The sequence below is a fragment of the Nomascus leucogenys genome, chromosome 10 (genome assembly GCF_006542625.1).
Source record: "Nomascus leucogenys isolate Asia chromosome 10, Asia_NLE_v1, whole genome shotgun sequence".
NCBI lineage: Eukaryota > Metazoa > Chordata > Mammalia > Primates > Hylobatidae > Nomascus > Nomascus leucogenys.
In genome coordinates, this window is record NC_044390.1 from 91,214,790 (window position 1) to 91,230,995 (window position 16,206).

At 44.6% G+C, this 16,206-nt stretch overlaps 2 protein-coding genes across 7 annotated transcripts in view; both read left to right on the plus strand.

The window, feature by feature from the left end:
• Window positions 1-3,894, plus strand: part of ZNF664 (zinc finger protein 664) — a 42,036-nt gene extending 38,142 nt beyond the window's left edge. For all 6 annotated transcript variants that reach the window (XM_030821629.1, XM_030821627.1, XM_003276241.4 and 3 more), the window contains one exon: window positions 4-3,894. In XM_030821629.1, the coding sequence (XP_030677489.1) occupies window positions 603-1,388 (786 nt within the window). In that variant the 5' untranslated portion in view covers window positions 4-602 and the 3' untranslated portion in view covers window positions 1,389-3,894. The remainder of the gene's footprint in view (window positions 1-3) is intronic.
• Window positions 1-16,206, plus strand: part of LOC100602470 (refilin-A) — a 346,040-nt gene that overhangs the window by 37,485 nt on the left and 292,349 nt on the right. The gene's annotated exons all lie outside the window — the stretch shown is intronic.

Sequence of the window (16,206 nt, forward strand, 5' to 3'; positions counted from 1 at the left end):
CAGGAGACGGCACGATATCCATGTAGGGAATTCCCCAAAGCAAGGCTTGCCATACCTGGACCCCGAGGAGGCTGCTTGCTGGAAAGGCTTTCCTATCTGATGTGCAGGAGGCAGAATGCCAAACTGACTCTTCAGGGGGCAACTGCAGGGGCTCGAGACCAGCCAGCAGTATCTCATCCTTCGATACAGGGGATATACTGTACAGTCCTTTTTCTAGAAGTGAGAAGTACAAGATTACTCTACAAGAGGAAGATTCCAGGGGCTCAAAAACGCAAAGGTTTGCACTTTGAGAGCCCCTTGGAATGTTGACAACTCAGGATCTAAAACAAAGTTCTATGTTAATGAGTTATAGAATTCACGTGGAAGTCAATGTCACTTTATAATCAATAATAATACTGAGTGAGGAACACTATGCAGGAAGAAACCTTCCATAGAAAGACAGGCAGGGAAAAGCTTAGGCCGACCTTAAACTTACCTAATAGAGCAAGCCTGAGATAGACTGCCAAAATGGCCAAATAAGAGACTCTATGAAATAACAGTCTTGTAACTGTAGTAATTGTAAGGAAATTTTCTCCTCCAAATCACGATACCAAATAGGAAAAATGATCTACAAGTGCCCCATGTGTAGGGAATTTTTCTCTGAGAGAGCAGATCTTTTTATGCATCAGAAAATTCACACAGCTGAGAAGCCCCATAAATGTGACAAGTGTGATAAGGGTTTCTTTCATATATCAGAACTTCATATTCATTGGAGAGACCATACAGGAGAGAAGGTCTATAAATGTGATGATTGTGGTAAGGATTTTAGCACTACAACAAAACTTAATAGACATAAGAAAATCCACACAGTGGAGAAGCCCTATAAATGTTACGAGTGTGGCAAAGCCTTCAATTGGAGCTCCCATCTTCAAATTCATATGAGAGTTCATACAGGTGAGAAACCGTATGTCTGTAGTGAGTGTGGAAGGGGCTTTAGTAATAGTTCAAACCTTTGCATGCATCAGAGAGTCCACACCGGAGAGAAGCCCTTTAAGTGTGAAGAGTGCGGGAAGGCCTTCAGGCACACCTCCAGCCTCTGCATGCATCAAAGAGTCCACACAGGAGAGAAACCCTATAAATGTTATGAGTGTGGGAAGGCGTTCAGTCAGAGTTCGAGCCTCTGCATCCACCAGAGAGTCCACACTGGAGAGAAACCCTATAGATGTTGTGGATGTGGGAAGGCCTTCAGTCAGAGTTCGAGCCTGTGCATCCACCAGAGAGTCCACACAGGAGAGAAACCTTTTAAATGTGATGAGTGCGGAAAGGCCTTCAGTCAGAGTACGAGCCTCTGCATCCACCAGAGAGTCCACACAAAGGAGAGAAACCATCTCAAAATATCAGTTATATAAAACGTTTTGCTAAGAGTTTAAAATCTTAAAACCCATAAGTGCCACTAGGAAGGAAACCCTGTATATACCTACATTGACCCAAGAAATATTTACAGCAATCCCTAGCAGAACATTGTTTCTGAGGAGGCATATGTGAGATTGATTTGTTGGTTCATGCCAAGTGTGTTCCACAGGTTGACTTTGAATGTGGACCTCTGAGCGTCCGCCCAGGATGGCTCTCAGGTTCCAGTCACAGATGTCGCTTCCTGGGATTCCAGCACGATGCCTCCATAGTTGAAAGACTACACAAAAAGCCACGATCATAGCCCGGCCTCCTGAGTCACCTATCTATGCTTTGCTTAAAAGCTATCCCAGATACTCCCCCTTGAGGAGCTCATGCCCTTCCTTCCTCTTTATTCGAGCATACTGGCAATGCATTGGAAAACAGACAGCTCCCACTAAGATCACGTTCTGGTATTTCTGAGGTTACCACTTGATTTAGCCCCTACCTGTCTTTCCATATATCCTATTATTTCTGAACCCACTCTACCTATATGTCCTCAAAATCCCCATAAGTATCCATCCCTTCCTAGATGGCATTAACTTTCATTTTAGATTTTAGGTGACTCAATACCCATTCACTTAGCCTATCAGAAAAGTCATTGTCTGACATATATGTCCTTGAACCTTTTTTATTTGTGTGGATTCTGCTCATCACTGTCTCAGACTTATTTTCTAGTGGCTGCATCACATATTTTTCACTTGAATTTTTTTGGAAATAGCTGAATGTAAATAGCAGGGAGGAAGAAGCAAGCAAAATGAGAGCTTTTCTTCATCCAGAATTGCCCTCTGGGCTCCTTTGGTAACAGATGGCGCTCCTTCCTAGCTAGGGAGACCTTATGAGAAGTGGATGGTAGGAGGAGTCACTAATGTTTCATTTCTATTTCTGTAATCTTGGGCAATAATGCATAGGAGTTCTTGATACCCCTTCATTGATTACTGTGTATCAGTTCTTTTTTAGGCATGAACATCTTTATTAATCCATCATTCTTTTCTTCATTCAACAAATATGTATTGAACACCTCCTATATGCCAGGCACTGTGCTAGGTGCTGGGAATACCACTGATGAGACAGACAAGGTCCCTACTCTTGTGGAGTTTACTTCTGGTGGAGGAGACAGGTGATAAGTAAACAAATAAATAATGTAGTTTGAGATAGTGATTAAGTGCTATGAAGAAAATAAACTAGGGTGATGATTTAGTGGTGGGCTGGGGTGGGGGTGGGGTGACATTAGCTAGTGGTCAGGGAGGCCTTTCCGTAGTGGGATGTTGAGCTGAGGCCAGAGGAGAAGCAGCACTCGCTGGCAGAGCACACAGGCTGCTTTGGGGGATGAGCCGGTGCGTTTAAGGAACAGGCCAGCACTGGCATTCGCGAGCGGTGGGGAGGGGGAGAGATGCCGAGGTGCTCAGTGTCCTGACTTTCATAGGCCTTTTTTCGTTTGTTTTAATTTTTGCTAGATTGATATTAAAAACTCATGTGGAGGAACTCAAGGAATGTTTAGAAGACCAAAAGTCCCCAATGACAGGAACAAAAGCAACCAATTTTTAACTTTGTTTCTCTTCTCATTCCTGTTTTCATTGATTTCCCACATGTAGTCCTTTTGCTCAGGAAGTCTTTGGGGAAATTAAGGATCTTTGAAGCTCTGAAATAGGTGATCAGGTTAGTGGTGTCTGTCAGCTGACTAAGAGGTTGGAAAATGAACTACTCAAAATAGTCACAAAAATACTGAAAGTTTGATTTTTCTCTCCATATTTGAATTAATTTTTTCTGTTTGACTGGAAGGGGTTTTTGTATAACTAAAACCTCAGCGCATAAAGGAGATTTAAAAGGAGCACACGATTTAGTGGGTGGGCCATGAAACTAGAGATGGGATTTGGGGGTGAATTTGTCAATATCTGGATTTTAATCCAGACATCTCTGCTAACAAGCCTTTGGTAAGTCACTTCACGTACTTTTCCTCCTTTTTACAAAGAGAGGGCTGGCTTAGTTATTTGCTAAAGCCCCTTCCAGGCCTGAATTCCACAAGTACGATTTACTGTAGTGTCTTATCACTCTTTCATGTCACAATAGCGTGGAGCATTAGAGAAAAGCCTAGACTTTTAGTTGATAGAGAGCCAGTTGAAATATCATTGATAGAATTTTAGTTTTAGGAAAAATTGGTTTGATTTCTAGCTTTATTACTATTAGGTATGTGAGCTTGGGCAAATTGCTTAATCTTTGAGTCTAGTTTTCTCTCAAAATGAGAACATTAGGCTAAATGATTTCCGAGTTTCCAGCTAGTCCTAGAGTTCTATATTTCTACATAGTTGAATTATTTTATCATGCTGTTGCTGGGGAATATGACTAACCCTTTTGAAGCTACTAATTTTATGTTGAGCTTTAAAGTCCATAATTGTTATCTTCAGAAAATATTATTTGACCTACAGTATGTCCAAATCAATTTAATAAAATCGCTTTATAACAGGGTTCTGTGCTTGACATGTAGTTGTGTGAATTCAGTGGTCGTATGTGGGAGTATGGGTATGGGTGTGTGGTGGAGAATTGGCTTGCACATTAAGCCCAGGGTGACCATGTAATTTATTGTCCTAACTGAGCACTTGAGAGTGAAGGGAGGGGGTGCTGTTGATACTCACATCTGGACAACGAGCCTAGAATGGGCCTTTCTCAGGCACACCAAGGTGTGAGGACACCTTGGTCTGAGGTCACAGCCAGACAGGTAATAAATGACTCAGGTCAGGAATAATCCAACTGGAGAGAGCACAGTCCACTGAGAGGACTGCCTCAGCTCGGCTGCAGCTCTGTGTTCACGGTGGAATACAGGCCCACAGCTCTTCTAAGAAAACACCAACCTCGATTTTCACACACAATTTAATCTTAAAATATTGGCAGCTAATTCCTTTTCCTTGGGTGATCCATTTTGGTGCTTTCTGTGATCTTCCTGGTGCCCCTTGGCAGTTCCTCCAAGCCTTGCCCTGGCCCCTGCTGACCACAGCCCATGCCCGGGAAGGCGTGAAGTGCTGTCAGCGGAAGCAGAGGGGGCCCACGTTCTGTGCCACAGTCAACAGTCTGACTGGCTGTGGCGTCTACTAGCTTTGAGAGACAAGTCTGCATTGCAGTTCCACCATTGGGATGGGAGCAACCCAAACTAGCCCTTCTGATGGGGGTGGGGGGTGGGGGCAGGGTTAGGTCATCTGTGATGGGATCACTCTTGGTGCCTGCTAGGATTTAGGGTGTGAGCCAAGATAAGTCCAGAATGACTGCATGGTTTCTAACTTTGAAGCCTGAATAAATGGCAGATTGCCTCTTTCAGATAGGAAGAACTCTTTGCATCAGAGTCCAACATTCAGATAGTCTACTGTGTGAGAACGTGGGCACGGCTTGTCAGGCCATCTCAGAAATTGAAGAGGGATTACTTTGTGTTGTGTGAGCATGGACATGATGCCTTCCAAGGGACCTTCTAGCTCTTGGCTCTGTTCTTAAAATTTTTGAATTATTTATCAGTCTTTATACAATGTACTGATATTCTCAGAAATTTGAAAAACTAGGTGAATGGAAAGCAAGTATCAGAAGCAGATGGAAAATATACTCAGTGGTAAAATCTAAGAAAAGATGAGAAAGGTTGATACTACTACAGGGCAAGGGCCATATATAAATAGCAAAGCTGAGTTAAGATCTGTGGATTAGAGGAAAAGAGGAAAAATGAAGATGATAACAGCACTTGATCTAACCGTATTCATTTTCTTAATTTTTCTAAACCTCAAGTTTCTCATCTCTAAAATGATTTTGAAAATACCTAATTCATGGAAATGTTGGGAGAAGTAAATAAACGTAAAGTGCCTAGCATTTAGTGATACAATGAATTCCTATTCCCAGTTGCCTATTGAGGAAAAAGGGTCATGTTATTTGGATTCCTTTTTGTTTTGCTGAGCACTGGTGGGTTTGGACATCTAAAATTGGGGTAGGACCTGGAGAGGGCTGAATTGCTCCACATGATAAGAGAGAGAACTTGAATCTCCTGGGGTAGTCGGAGGTAAGAAAACAAAGGGTAGACTTGGAGTGGGAGTGGGAGAGGGGACCAGGGTGGAGTAGGATGGTCTGAAGTTCTGAGCTCTTGTGTAGAAAACTTCGTGACCACAAAGTCTTTCCCTAAAATTAGGGGTGTTTGGCATGGTGGATTTCTTATGGAAACTGGTGGAAGGGCTGAGTGCTGTATCCAGGGTGAAATGGGGCAACACGTAAGTACTACACATAAATGTAGGAGCCAGAAGAGGGTGCCCCTGAGAACAAGCTCCAAGGAATGTGCAGAATATGCAGAAATCTTCAGGGTAGCTAAAAGCTTGTACAGGCCATGGAATTAATGGAGTTTTGAGTCAAGTTTACCCAAACCCCTAAGGGGCAGAGAGGCCTGGGATATCTTTATTTCCACTCTCAATGTACATGAAGTAGAATAACTTTATAATCATAAGTAAGTTGAAACTTAAGAATTTTTTTTATCATTCTCATTTTAACGTATTAGAAAACACATGAACAAATCCAGAGATCCCAAGGCCGTGTGTTTGTTTATGCCAGTAAGAACTTGGCGTAAATATCGGTGGAAAATGACACTTATACCAAAGCGATTTTATTGCTCAGATTTAGGCATATGTAAATAAACTGCATTTCTAGAGTAAAGTAGCACATATAGATTTTGTGTATTTTTAGGTGGATGTATGCATTTTATAGACTCTGTACCTTCCTAAATACTACATGTAAATATGGCTTCGCTGAGAGACCAACTTTCCCTCCCCATCTTAATTCTTTGCTGGCCCTGATCCAGGTCTTCTCTGCATCGTGAATTATGGTGGGGGTGTTGTGTTTACAGAATTTTAAAACCTAGGACCTGCAGACGGCTTTTGGGGAGGTCTAGAACCTTCTTAAGTTATGTGCAGAATTTTGTGTACATGTAGATCTATGCATTTTTCTAGGAAAGGGGGCTTATATTTGTGACTCTTAAGAGATAAAGAACACTGGCTGGCATATGGTTACTCCTGTGGGGATCTGGGGAGGCAAAAGGGGTGTGTAAGTCAGTGGAATGGATAGGAAACGATGGGTATAATAAACGGAGGAAAAAAGAACACACTGCTGTGTTGTGAAGAAAGAGGGAAAAGGACGCTGGCATAAAATGGAAGGATACATGTGCATGTGTTGTTCACGCTGGGCCCAGTGGGTAGGCTGTGTGGCAGTTTTGATGTCATAGGCTTAAGACAACAGTTCTGCGAACAGTGTATTAAAAGAGTATGGGTGAGGACAGCTGAGTATTCAGAGGGGACTGGCTGGACGTGGAAGGAATTGGCTACCTGAATGGAAAACACTAGATCTCAACTGAATCTTTCTTGGTTACGGAGGAGGCATTTCTCGCTGTAAAATGGGTGAGGGCCCCAGTACTGGTGTGGGTTGTATTTAGCTTCTCAAATAAACCTATTCATATTGCTTGATGCTGTGTTCTCCCATGTCTAATTTTTATGTCCTACCTCACTTGCCTGGGATCTCTGACTGTTTAAGTCAGTCCTCTTTAGTCTTCATCCTATCTGTCCCCACAATGTCTTTTTTTTTTTTTTTTTTTTTTTTTACCCCTCATACTCTTCCATCCCTGTGTGCCCCTCCCGCTTCCCTTTCTGAGATAAGGTCAAGACCCACAGGGACTTAGTCTCAAGGGTAAGTCCTGTTTCTACAGTCTGTGGAGGATGATGGGAGAGTCTGGTAGAGCAGCAAGCCCTACTTCCTGGAGCTGTTGTTGCCACGTTGTTATAGTCGAAACAGGCAGTGTCTGGAAAGAACTGAATCCTCTGTGTTTTGCTTGCCTCACTTGATCCAGTAAACATCAGGAGAAGAAATGAAAAAACAGGAAAGGATAAGATGGCAGGAGTAAGTTGAAGCATATTGTTAATCATAGTAAATGTGAACTGGTTAAATTCAGCTACTTAGGGACATTTTCAAGTTGATTTGTAAATGACATCACAAACGTGTATATGATGGTTATGGGAGACCACCTAAAATAAAGGGGTGACCCAAAAGGCTGACAGTGAAGGGGTGGAAAAAGATCAGGAAATGCTAAAAGAAAGCAACTGGTGGTAGTATTGTCAGTCAGTTTATGAAAGGAATAATTTATCAAGAAGATAAATAGTTATATACTTTCATTAGCTCACAACATAGCTTTGAAAGATAGAACATGGTGAGAAATTAAGTAATTCCCAGTCACAGCAAGATATGTTAACCCTCATCCATCAGAATTTGAAAATCAACTAGACAAAGAAGGATCTGGCTATTTAACTAACACTGTTACCAAACTTGATGTGTCCACTGTGTGTGAACTTTGTGCAGCAGATCCTCTTGGAATGGTCATGGAAATTAACCATGCTTTGTGCCAGAAAGAAAATCTCAGCGGATTCCAAAATGTAGAAATCTCACAGGTCATATTCTCTGACTATAATGTAATAAAAAATTGAAGTCACTGAGAAAGAGCCAGAAGTCCTGTCCATTTCATCCCAAGTTACAGATAAAGAGGAAATCAAGTGTAGAAGAGATGAGTGGCAGAGATGGCACTGTGGGTCACATCTTGTGGATGGGGCTGAAATGAAAACTTTCATAGCCTTCAATTCATTTATGAGATAAGGAATATGAAACTAAGCAGTCAAACAAGCTGGAAAAAATACTGCAGGATTTTTAAATTTTACCAAATGACTTTTGGGCCTTCTCCAAGATCATCATATGCTCCTGTTCCTTTCACTTGTTAATGTACTAAGTCATTTTGAAATATAAGGATAACATCTTTTATGGTCATAAAGTATTACATCCTTCCACCTTTGGTGGATTTTTGAAAATTTGCTCGTGTGTAACCTTAAGAGAGATTCTTTAGTTATGAATTGATTTAATCAGGGATTTAAAAGCTTTCTATCCTCCTTATTCTGGAATAAATTAAATGGCACAGGTTAATATCTGTGCCCCTGGACTGTGTGGGCAGTATTCATACAAGAAGAAATAATAAAATCTGTGCCCCACTTCACTTGCCTGGAGCATAAATTAAGGTAACATCTCATATTATTGTTTAAATTAACCATCTGATCCTTGAAAGTGATAGAACTCATCCAAAATGGCTCAGATCCTTGAGAGTGGAGCTTAGAAGCTTTGACAGTGTTTTTGTTCTTTTCAAAACTAATAGGTCAATTTAGATCTTTCCCCCTTATTTTTTTGATAATTTATAGTTTTCTAGGAAAAAACCTCCCTTTTTGGGGGACCTTCAAATATATTTTAGAGATGTATATAACTCTAAATTCTTAAATCTCATTGGCATTTTGATAAAACCTTTTCTTACACCTCCCATCGTATGTTTTTCCATTTTTTTCTTTATTGGACTTGCCACCCTCTCTACTTCCACTGCCCCAAAGAACCAGACATTGGCTTTGGTGATCACTTCTGCTGGGGTATTTTCCTGTCTTATTTATTACTTTCTTTTATTATCACTAATCCTCTTCCCTTCCTTAATTTAGCTTATTATCTTTTTTCTAAAACATCTTTTTTTAGTTGCTAGAATCCCATGAATTAATCCCAATAGGCTTTATTTTCAATGATCTAGTTCAGGGGTCAGCAAACTATGGCCCATGGGCCAAATCTAGCTCATCTCCTGATTTTGTATAGCCCCGAAGCTTAAAGTGTGTATGTTTCTAAATGGTTTTTAACACATTGATATTTTCTGAATACGAAAACTTAATGAAATTCGCGTTGTGTCCATAAATAAAGTTTTATGGGAACAAAACCACGTTGATCCATTCTTGGCTTGTCTGTGGCTGCTTTGATGCTGCAACAGCAGATTTGCAACAGAGATTGAATGGCCCCCAGAGCCTAAAATATTCATTCTCTGACTTTTTACCAAAAAAATTTCCCCATCTCTGGTCTAAGTCACTTGTACCAACCAGCTGGAAGTTTCCGGAGAAGGAAAGGAGGGAGGCTGGTGCTTCTAGACAAAGTGCAAAGAAGGATTTACTGAGATTGGGAAGAGAGGTAGGCTCCATGAATGCTGGGGACTACCATTATATGAGATGCTTCAGAAGTGGGAGAGCCAGGATGGCTCCTGGCTGCTGAGGACTCGGTGCTGTGCCCCTGAGAACAAATAGCCACATGCAAGCCTGACCTGGAGGAAGGAGGGCCCTTCTGGCTGGCCACTAGCATCTGTGTAGATGACACTGGCTTCCACACGGGCTGCTGAGCACCACCAGTACAGGGCAGGGCAGAGGCCTCTCTCCTAGACAGTCTTGGTACCACGCAGGAAGCACATTCTGTGAGAGCAGACTTGGGCGGGATTTGATTCCATTTAGACAAATAAATGAGACATTTTATGCATTAAAGGTTGTAAATAGATGGATACCATTAAACTTCATTGTATTATTCAGATTCTTTGTATTGCATTTACTGTTTTCCTACTTGATCTTGAAAGTGTTTAAGGGAACTCTCTTCCACTATGCTTCTGGTTTAATTTTCTCTGTATTTCTAATTCTGTGTAGTTCACTTTATAAATATCCATGATTTTGTTTCAGTTAGTTTTTTTTTTTTTTTTTTTTTTGAGATGGAGTCTCACACTGTCACCCAAGCTGGAGTGCAATGGTGCGATCTCGACTCACTGCAACCTCCGCCTCCCGGGTTCAAGCCATTCTCCTGCCTCAGCCTCCAGAGTAGCTGGGATTACAGGCACCAGCCACCATGCCCAGCTAATTTTTATTTATTTATTTATTTTTGAGATGGAGTCTCGCTCTTTTGCCCAGGCCAGACGGCAGTGGCACTATCTCGGCTCACTGCAACCTCCATCTCCCGGGGTCACGCCATTCTCCAGCCTCAGCCTCCCGAGTAGCTGGGACTACAGGTGCCTGCCATCACGCCTCGCTATTTTTTTTGTATTTTTAGTAGAGACAGGGTTTCACCGTGCTAGCCAGGATGGTCTCGATCTCCTGACCTTGTGATCCACCCGCCTCGGCCTCCCAAAGTGCTGGGATTACAGGCGTGAGCTTTTTATGTGTGTAAAATACCAGGTTCATCCTGTTCAATGGTGTTTGCTTGAGTTCTACATTGATATACCTACCTTCACTCATAATTTTGTTGTGTTTGACTAACATATGTTTATCTCTTAAAGTTATCCTTTTGTAATTTTGTATTTGGGGAAAAGTATGACATGCACACATCAGAAAATTCAGAGAATAGTGTAGCCTGACTCTCATTCTTGATTCCCAGATCCCCTGCCCCAGAGCAGCCACTTTCCAGTGTGGCTTTCCTGAGATGGTTCCTGTATACGCTAACGGAGGTGTGCACGCACATCCTGCTGTTTCCCAAGGACATGATTGCATTCTGTGCATGTGCTGTAGCAATGTCATTAATTTTCAGTGAGCAGTGCTCCTAGTGACTGTTAGCTACCAGTGCTTGCATTTTTTTTTTTGATGGCTCCATTACTTCCTGCCATATGGAAGGCCTCAGTGCGTATCACTAGGCCTCTGTTGATGGAAGTTCCCCTGTATTTTCTTCTACTACTTTTAGGCTTTTGTTTTTTATATTTACATCTTTGATCCATCCACAATCTTTTTATTTTTTTCTGTAAGGAATATGGTAGACTCAAATTATTTAAATTTCCCTGGCTGGTTAGTCAGTTATTCTATGACTACTTACTAAATCTTTTCTCCACGGATTTGAAATGCCAATTATATTACAAGTCAAATTCTTATTTGTATCTATTTCTGTTCCAGCCAAATCCCAACTTTTAATTACTGGGGTTTTTGTTTTGTTTTTTTTTTTGAGACAGAGTCTCACTCTGTTGCCCAGGCTGGAGTGCAGTGGTGCCTCCCAAGTTCAAACCATTCTCCTGCCTCAGCCTCCCGAGTAGCTGGGACTACAGGTGCCTGCCCCCACGCCCGGCTAATTTTTTGTGTTTTTAGTAGAGATGGGGTTTCACCATGTTAGCCAGGATGGTCTCGATCTTGACCTCGTGATCTGTCCGCCTCAGCGTCCCAAAGTGCTGGGATTACAGGCGTGATTCACCATGCCTGGCCAGTTACTGGGCTTTTATTCTTTAATATTTGCACAGCCACGCCCTTTATTACTTTTTTTCCCAGATTTCCCCCATCTTTTCTTAAACTCGATTGTATTTTGTCTTAGCTATGTGTTTTGTAAACAACACAGGATGAATTTTTTTGACTGAATGTTAATTCCTCTTTTTAATAAGGACACGCAACACGTTATCCGTTTTTGGTGATATGTACTAATTTTTTTTTGTTTTTTGAGACGGAGTTTCGCTCTTGCTGCCCAGGCTGGAGTGCAATGGCGTGATCTTGGCTCACTGCAACCTCCACCTCCCAGGTTCAAGCCATTCTTCTGCTTCAGCCTCCTGAGTACCTGGGATTACAGGTGTGCGCCACCACACCCAGCTAATTTTTGTGTTTTTAGTAGAGACGGGGTTTCACCATGTTGGCCAGACTGGTCTCAAACTCCTGACCTCAGGTGATCCACCCACCTCGGCCTCCCAAATTCCTCGGCTGGGATTATAGACATGAGCCACTGTGCCTGGCCAATATATACTAATAATCGAATGAGTTATACTATTGCCTGTTGAAAATGCCAAAAAAAAAGTATGTTTGTGTTTTTATAGTTTAAGTAAAATAAGTACAAACCTCAATTCCTCAGGGATAGGAACACCTTATTTTGGAGGAGGGGACAGGGTGTTTCCATTTCTTAGAGTCACCGCTGGTCCATACATCCTGCTGTTTCTGAGTTCTGACTCAGCTTTGCATCTTGACTCTCATGGACTCTGCTGCCCTATGTGTTACTCCATAGACACTGTGGACTCAGGCTGTGTGTCGGGGGGTGTCCTTTACTGCTGGTTTATAGCAACGGGAGGGTTCCGTCTGCATGCAGGAACTGCATGTTGAATGATAGAACTTCTGTTCTTGCAGTCTCTGGCCATTCCTGTCCCTGAGGAGTCCCACAGCTTCCCTCAGAGCAGGCCATAACCTCCCCTGATGCTGTTGGGCCTCTCTTTACCTTTTTTGGGGAGGGTGGTGACAGGATCTTGCCCTGTCACCCAGGTTAGAGTGCAGTGGTGCTGTCAGCTCACTGCAGCCTCAGCCTCTGGGTTCAAACAATCCTCCTGCCTCAGCCTCCCAAGTAGCGGGACTATAGGCATGTGCCACCACACCCAGCTAATTTTTAAATTTTTTGTAGAGATGGAGGTAGCGGGGGAGGTCTCGCTTTTTTGCTCAGTCTGATTTCGATCTCCTGGCCTCCAGCCAGTCTCCTGCCTTAGCCTCCCAAAGTGCTGGGATGACAGGCGTGAGCCACCACACTTGGCTTCCTTCCCCATTCCTGATCTCCTCTCTCCTTCCTAACCTGCCTGCTTACCCTAAATCCCCCAATTCCTGCCATGTCTTATAGAGAGCAATCTAGCAATGGCCCTTTCTTCTTCATACCATCTTTGGCTGCACCCACTGTGACCCATGCCGATAACCACACACATTACAATGTGGTTCTCAACCATGACAGAACCTGGGAAAGACTCGGAGGACTGCTAGTGAGGTTTAACCTGCTTTTATCTCCTGACTACATAGATGTAAGTAACAGGATGCATGGCTGAAGAGTTAACGTGTGGTTTTTCCTTTCTTCCTCTTCAGGACAGCTGGAGGCCAGGCTCTGTGGTTGTCCTTAGCTGGGTGCGGCACTGCTAGGCCCTGCAGGCAGCAGGAGGGCCCCCCGTCCCTGGGCCTGAGGAGTCACCCTTAGCTGGGGTTGCCAGATAAAATGCAGACTGCCTAGTTAAATTTGAATTTTAGATACGTTGAAAAATATTTCTTGTGAATCTGAAATATGCATTTAACTGGCCGTCCTGTTTTTATTGGCTAATTCTGGCAGCTCTGCCCTCAGGGAGGCTGGCAAGGGGTGCTAGTATTCCAGAAAGGGGTGGTGCAGGACAGTGTGGGCTGGGCGGAGACCCCCTTAGGTTGGGATGTGGATGTAGAGAGGCCTTTCTTGTTCCTGCAGTAAAGAGAGAAGCTGCATGCCCCTGAGGACATGCTCCCAGGAGGGACAGAAGGAAAGAACGTTGCAGGTTCACCAGAATGAATCAGGTCCTGGTTATCTGGGCCTCAGGGAATGGCTGCGTGGGCCAGGGCACCAAGCCAGGGCTCCCAGGCCATGTGGCCCGCCCCCCTTGGAACCACAGAGGACACTAGATCAACTTTAGGTCACTGAGTTGTGCAAGGTGGAACCTCTTGTCAGCGGCGCTCCCCCAGCGACAATGGAGCGGAGATAGCGGTGGACCCATGAGACCACCTGCAAGACTCCAGGGAACCCATTTTCTGGAATTTTCCAAGTTGTTTTGGAATAATTCAGAGGGGAAGAGGTGGCAGCCCTGAGAGGAAGCTACAGGACCACTTTCCCCATGGCTGCGCAGATGGACGTGGGTTGGAGAGGAGCTGCTCATGCTCAGAGCTCATCTGGATTTACTGATTTACCCCACACATGGTTCACCCATCTGCCATGCACCAAGCACCCTTCAAGGGCTGCACGGATGAGAACAAACATGGCCTTGCCTACGTGGAGGTCACGCTCTGCAGGATGGAGACCCCTCTCATCTGCAGGGCCCCTTTTGTCATGTCACAGGGATGGGGGGAGCCCACTGCGGGTGTGATATGCTGACGGGCATCTCTGGCTTTTTAAGTATTTTAGCTCCGTGGCTGTGCTAAAAGCCATATTCAGTCCCTATTTTCCTCTTATTTATTTTGATTGACAAAAATTGTATATATTTACATACAAGGTGATGTTTTTGAAGTACATATGCATCGTGGGATCCCCACAGGATTTGACCCTCGTACAGAGCAGAGCAAGCCTCCTTGACAAAGGGAAAGCAGCAGTGAAGGGTCAGAGGTGCTAATGAGGTGGAGAGGAAGGGGAGGCGCTTGACGGGGAGCGGCACATGCAGAGGCCTGGGTTGGAGGGGCTTGCTTGACAGACAGCAAGAAGGGGCAGGGAAGGAGGCAGGAGTGTCGGGGAAGGGAGCTTGGAGAAGCAGGGAGGGGATGGCCGTTCAGGGCCTTGGTTAAGGTTTCAGTCTCATCCAAGGACAGTGGGAGCCCCCAACTCCCCCTAAGTGGTTCCAGTTAGGTGGGGGCAGTGCTACCAAGTGGAGAGGGGTCTCCACTTTTTGGAGGTGGGAGGGAAGGCACAGAGGTAATGAACCAAGGAAAGGGTCGCACAGTAGCTGAGAAGTGAGGAGGCCAGCCCTGGGGGCAGGCGGTGGCAGAGATGGGCAGAGGCAGATCTACGGGAGGGAGATTTGGGAGGAACAATCCATAGAACATGCTAGATTGGATTTGGAGTGCGTGTTAGTTTCCTATTGTCACTGTCCCAAATCACTACACATTTGGAGGCTTAAAGTAAATGTATTCTCTAGTAGTTCTGGGGGTCAGAAGTTTGGAGTAGGTCCAAGGTGTCGGGACTGTGCGCCCTCCAGCCGCTTTCAGAGAGCATCTCCTTCCTTGCCTTTTCCAGCGTCTAGAGGCATCCACGTTCCTTTGTCCCTTGGCCCCGTCACTCCGACTTCTGCTTCTGTGGCCACGTCGCCTCCTCTGACTCTAAGCCACCTGCCTCCCTCTTAGGAGGACCCTTATGATGACACAGGGGCCACTCAGATCATCTAGGACCATCTCCCTTCTCAGGGTCCTTCATCACATCCGCAGGGCCCCTTTTGCCATGTGGGTAACATTCCCAGATTCTAGGGATTGGAGCGTGGACACCTTTGGGGACCATGAGTCTGCCTACCACAAGGAGTAAGCAGGAGGGACTCATCCAGGAAGATTCCCAGTGTCTGGCTCATGCCACGGGATGGTGAGTCGTGCCACTTTTTAAAGGAGGAAACATCAGGAGAGGACCAGGTTTGAATGACTTTGAGTTGAATTGCTTCCCAACATCAAAGAAGACATTCAAGTCAGCAGAATCTGCAACTGTGGATCTCAAAGGAGAGTCCTGGATGTGTGTGTCATCCGTGAGCAGGCTGTGTATATACATAGTCTCTATATAGACAGGAGGTTATTTTAAGGAACTGACTCATGCAATTGTGGAGGCTGGCAAGTCTAAAATCTGCAGGGCAGGCTGGCAGCTGAGCCCCAGGGAAGGGTGGATGTTGCAGTTCCAGCCTGAAGGCTGTCTGAAGGCAGAATCCCCTCTTCCCGGGGAACCTCAGTCTTTTTGTCCCAAGGCCTTCGCCTGATTAGATGAGACCCACCCATAGCCTGGTAGGTCTTTGGCTTCACTCAGGGGCTACTGACTTCAGTGTTCATTGCATCCCAAAAATACCACAGCAACATCTAGGCAGGTGTTTGACCAAATATCTGGGAACCATGCCAAGCCAAGCTGACACACAAAACTGGCTGTGACACTGCTTATCAGTAGCAGTGAATGGCGCCTGCAGTGAGTGTCCAGGCCCCACACGCAGCAGCCATCTTCATTTCCCTTTTGCCTTCACATCCGTCAGCAAGCCCTGTCAGTTCTGTCCTCAGAATACACCCTGCGTCTGTTCCCATCTTTCTTCTGAGCTAAAACCCTCTTCCGAGCCACCACCACCTCCTGCTTGCAGGACTGCAGCCATCGTCAGGGCCTCCCTGCTGCCCTGCGGGCCTGTGTCTGCCTCTCCACCTCTTACCTCCATCCACCTGTCTCCGTCACTCTGTTTTTGTATTGTCTCTGTTCATCTGTCTCTCTGTCTTTGCCTCT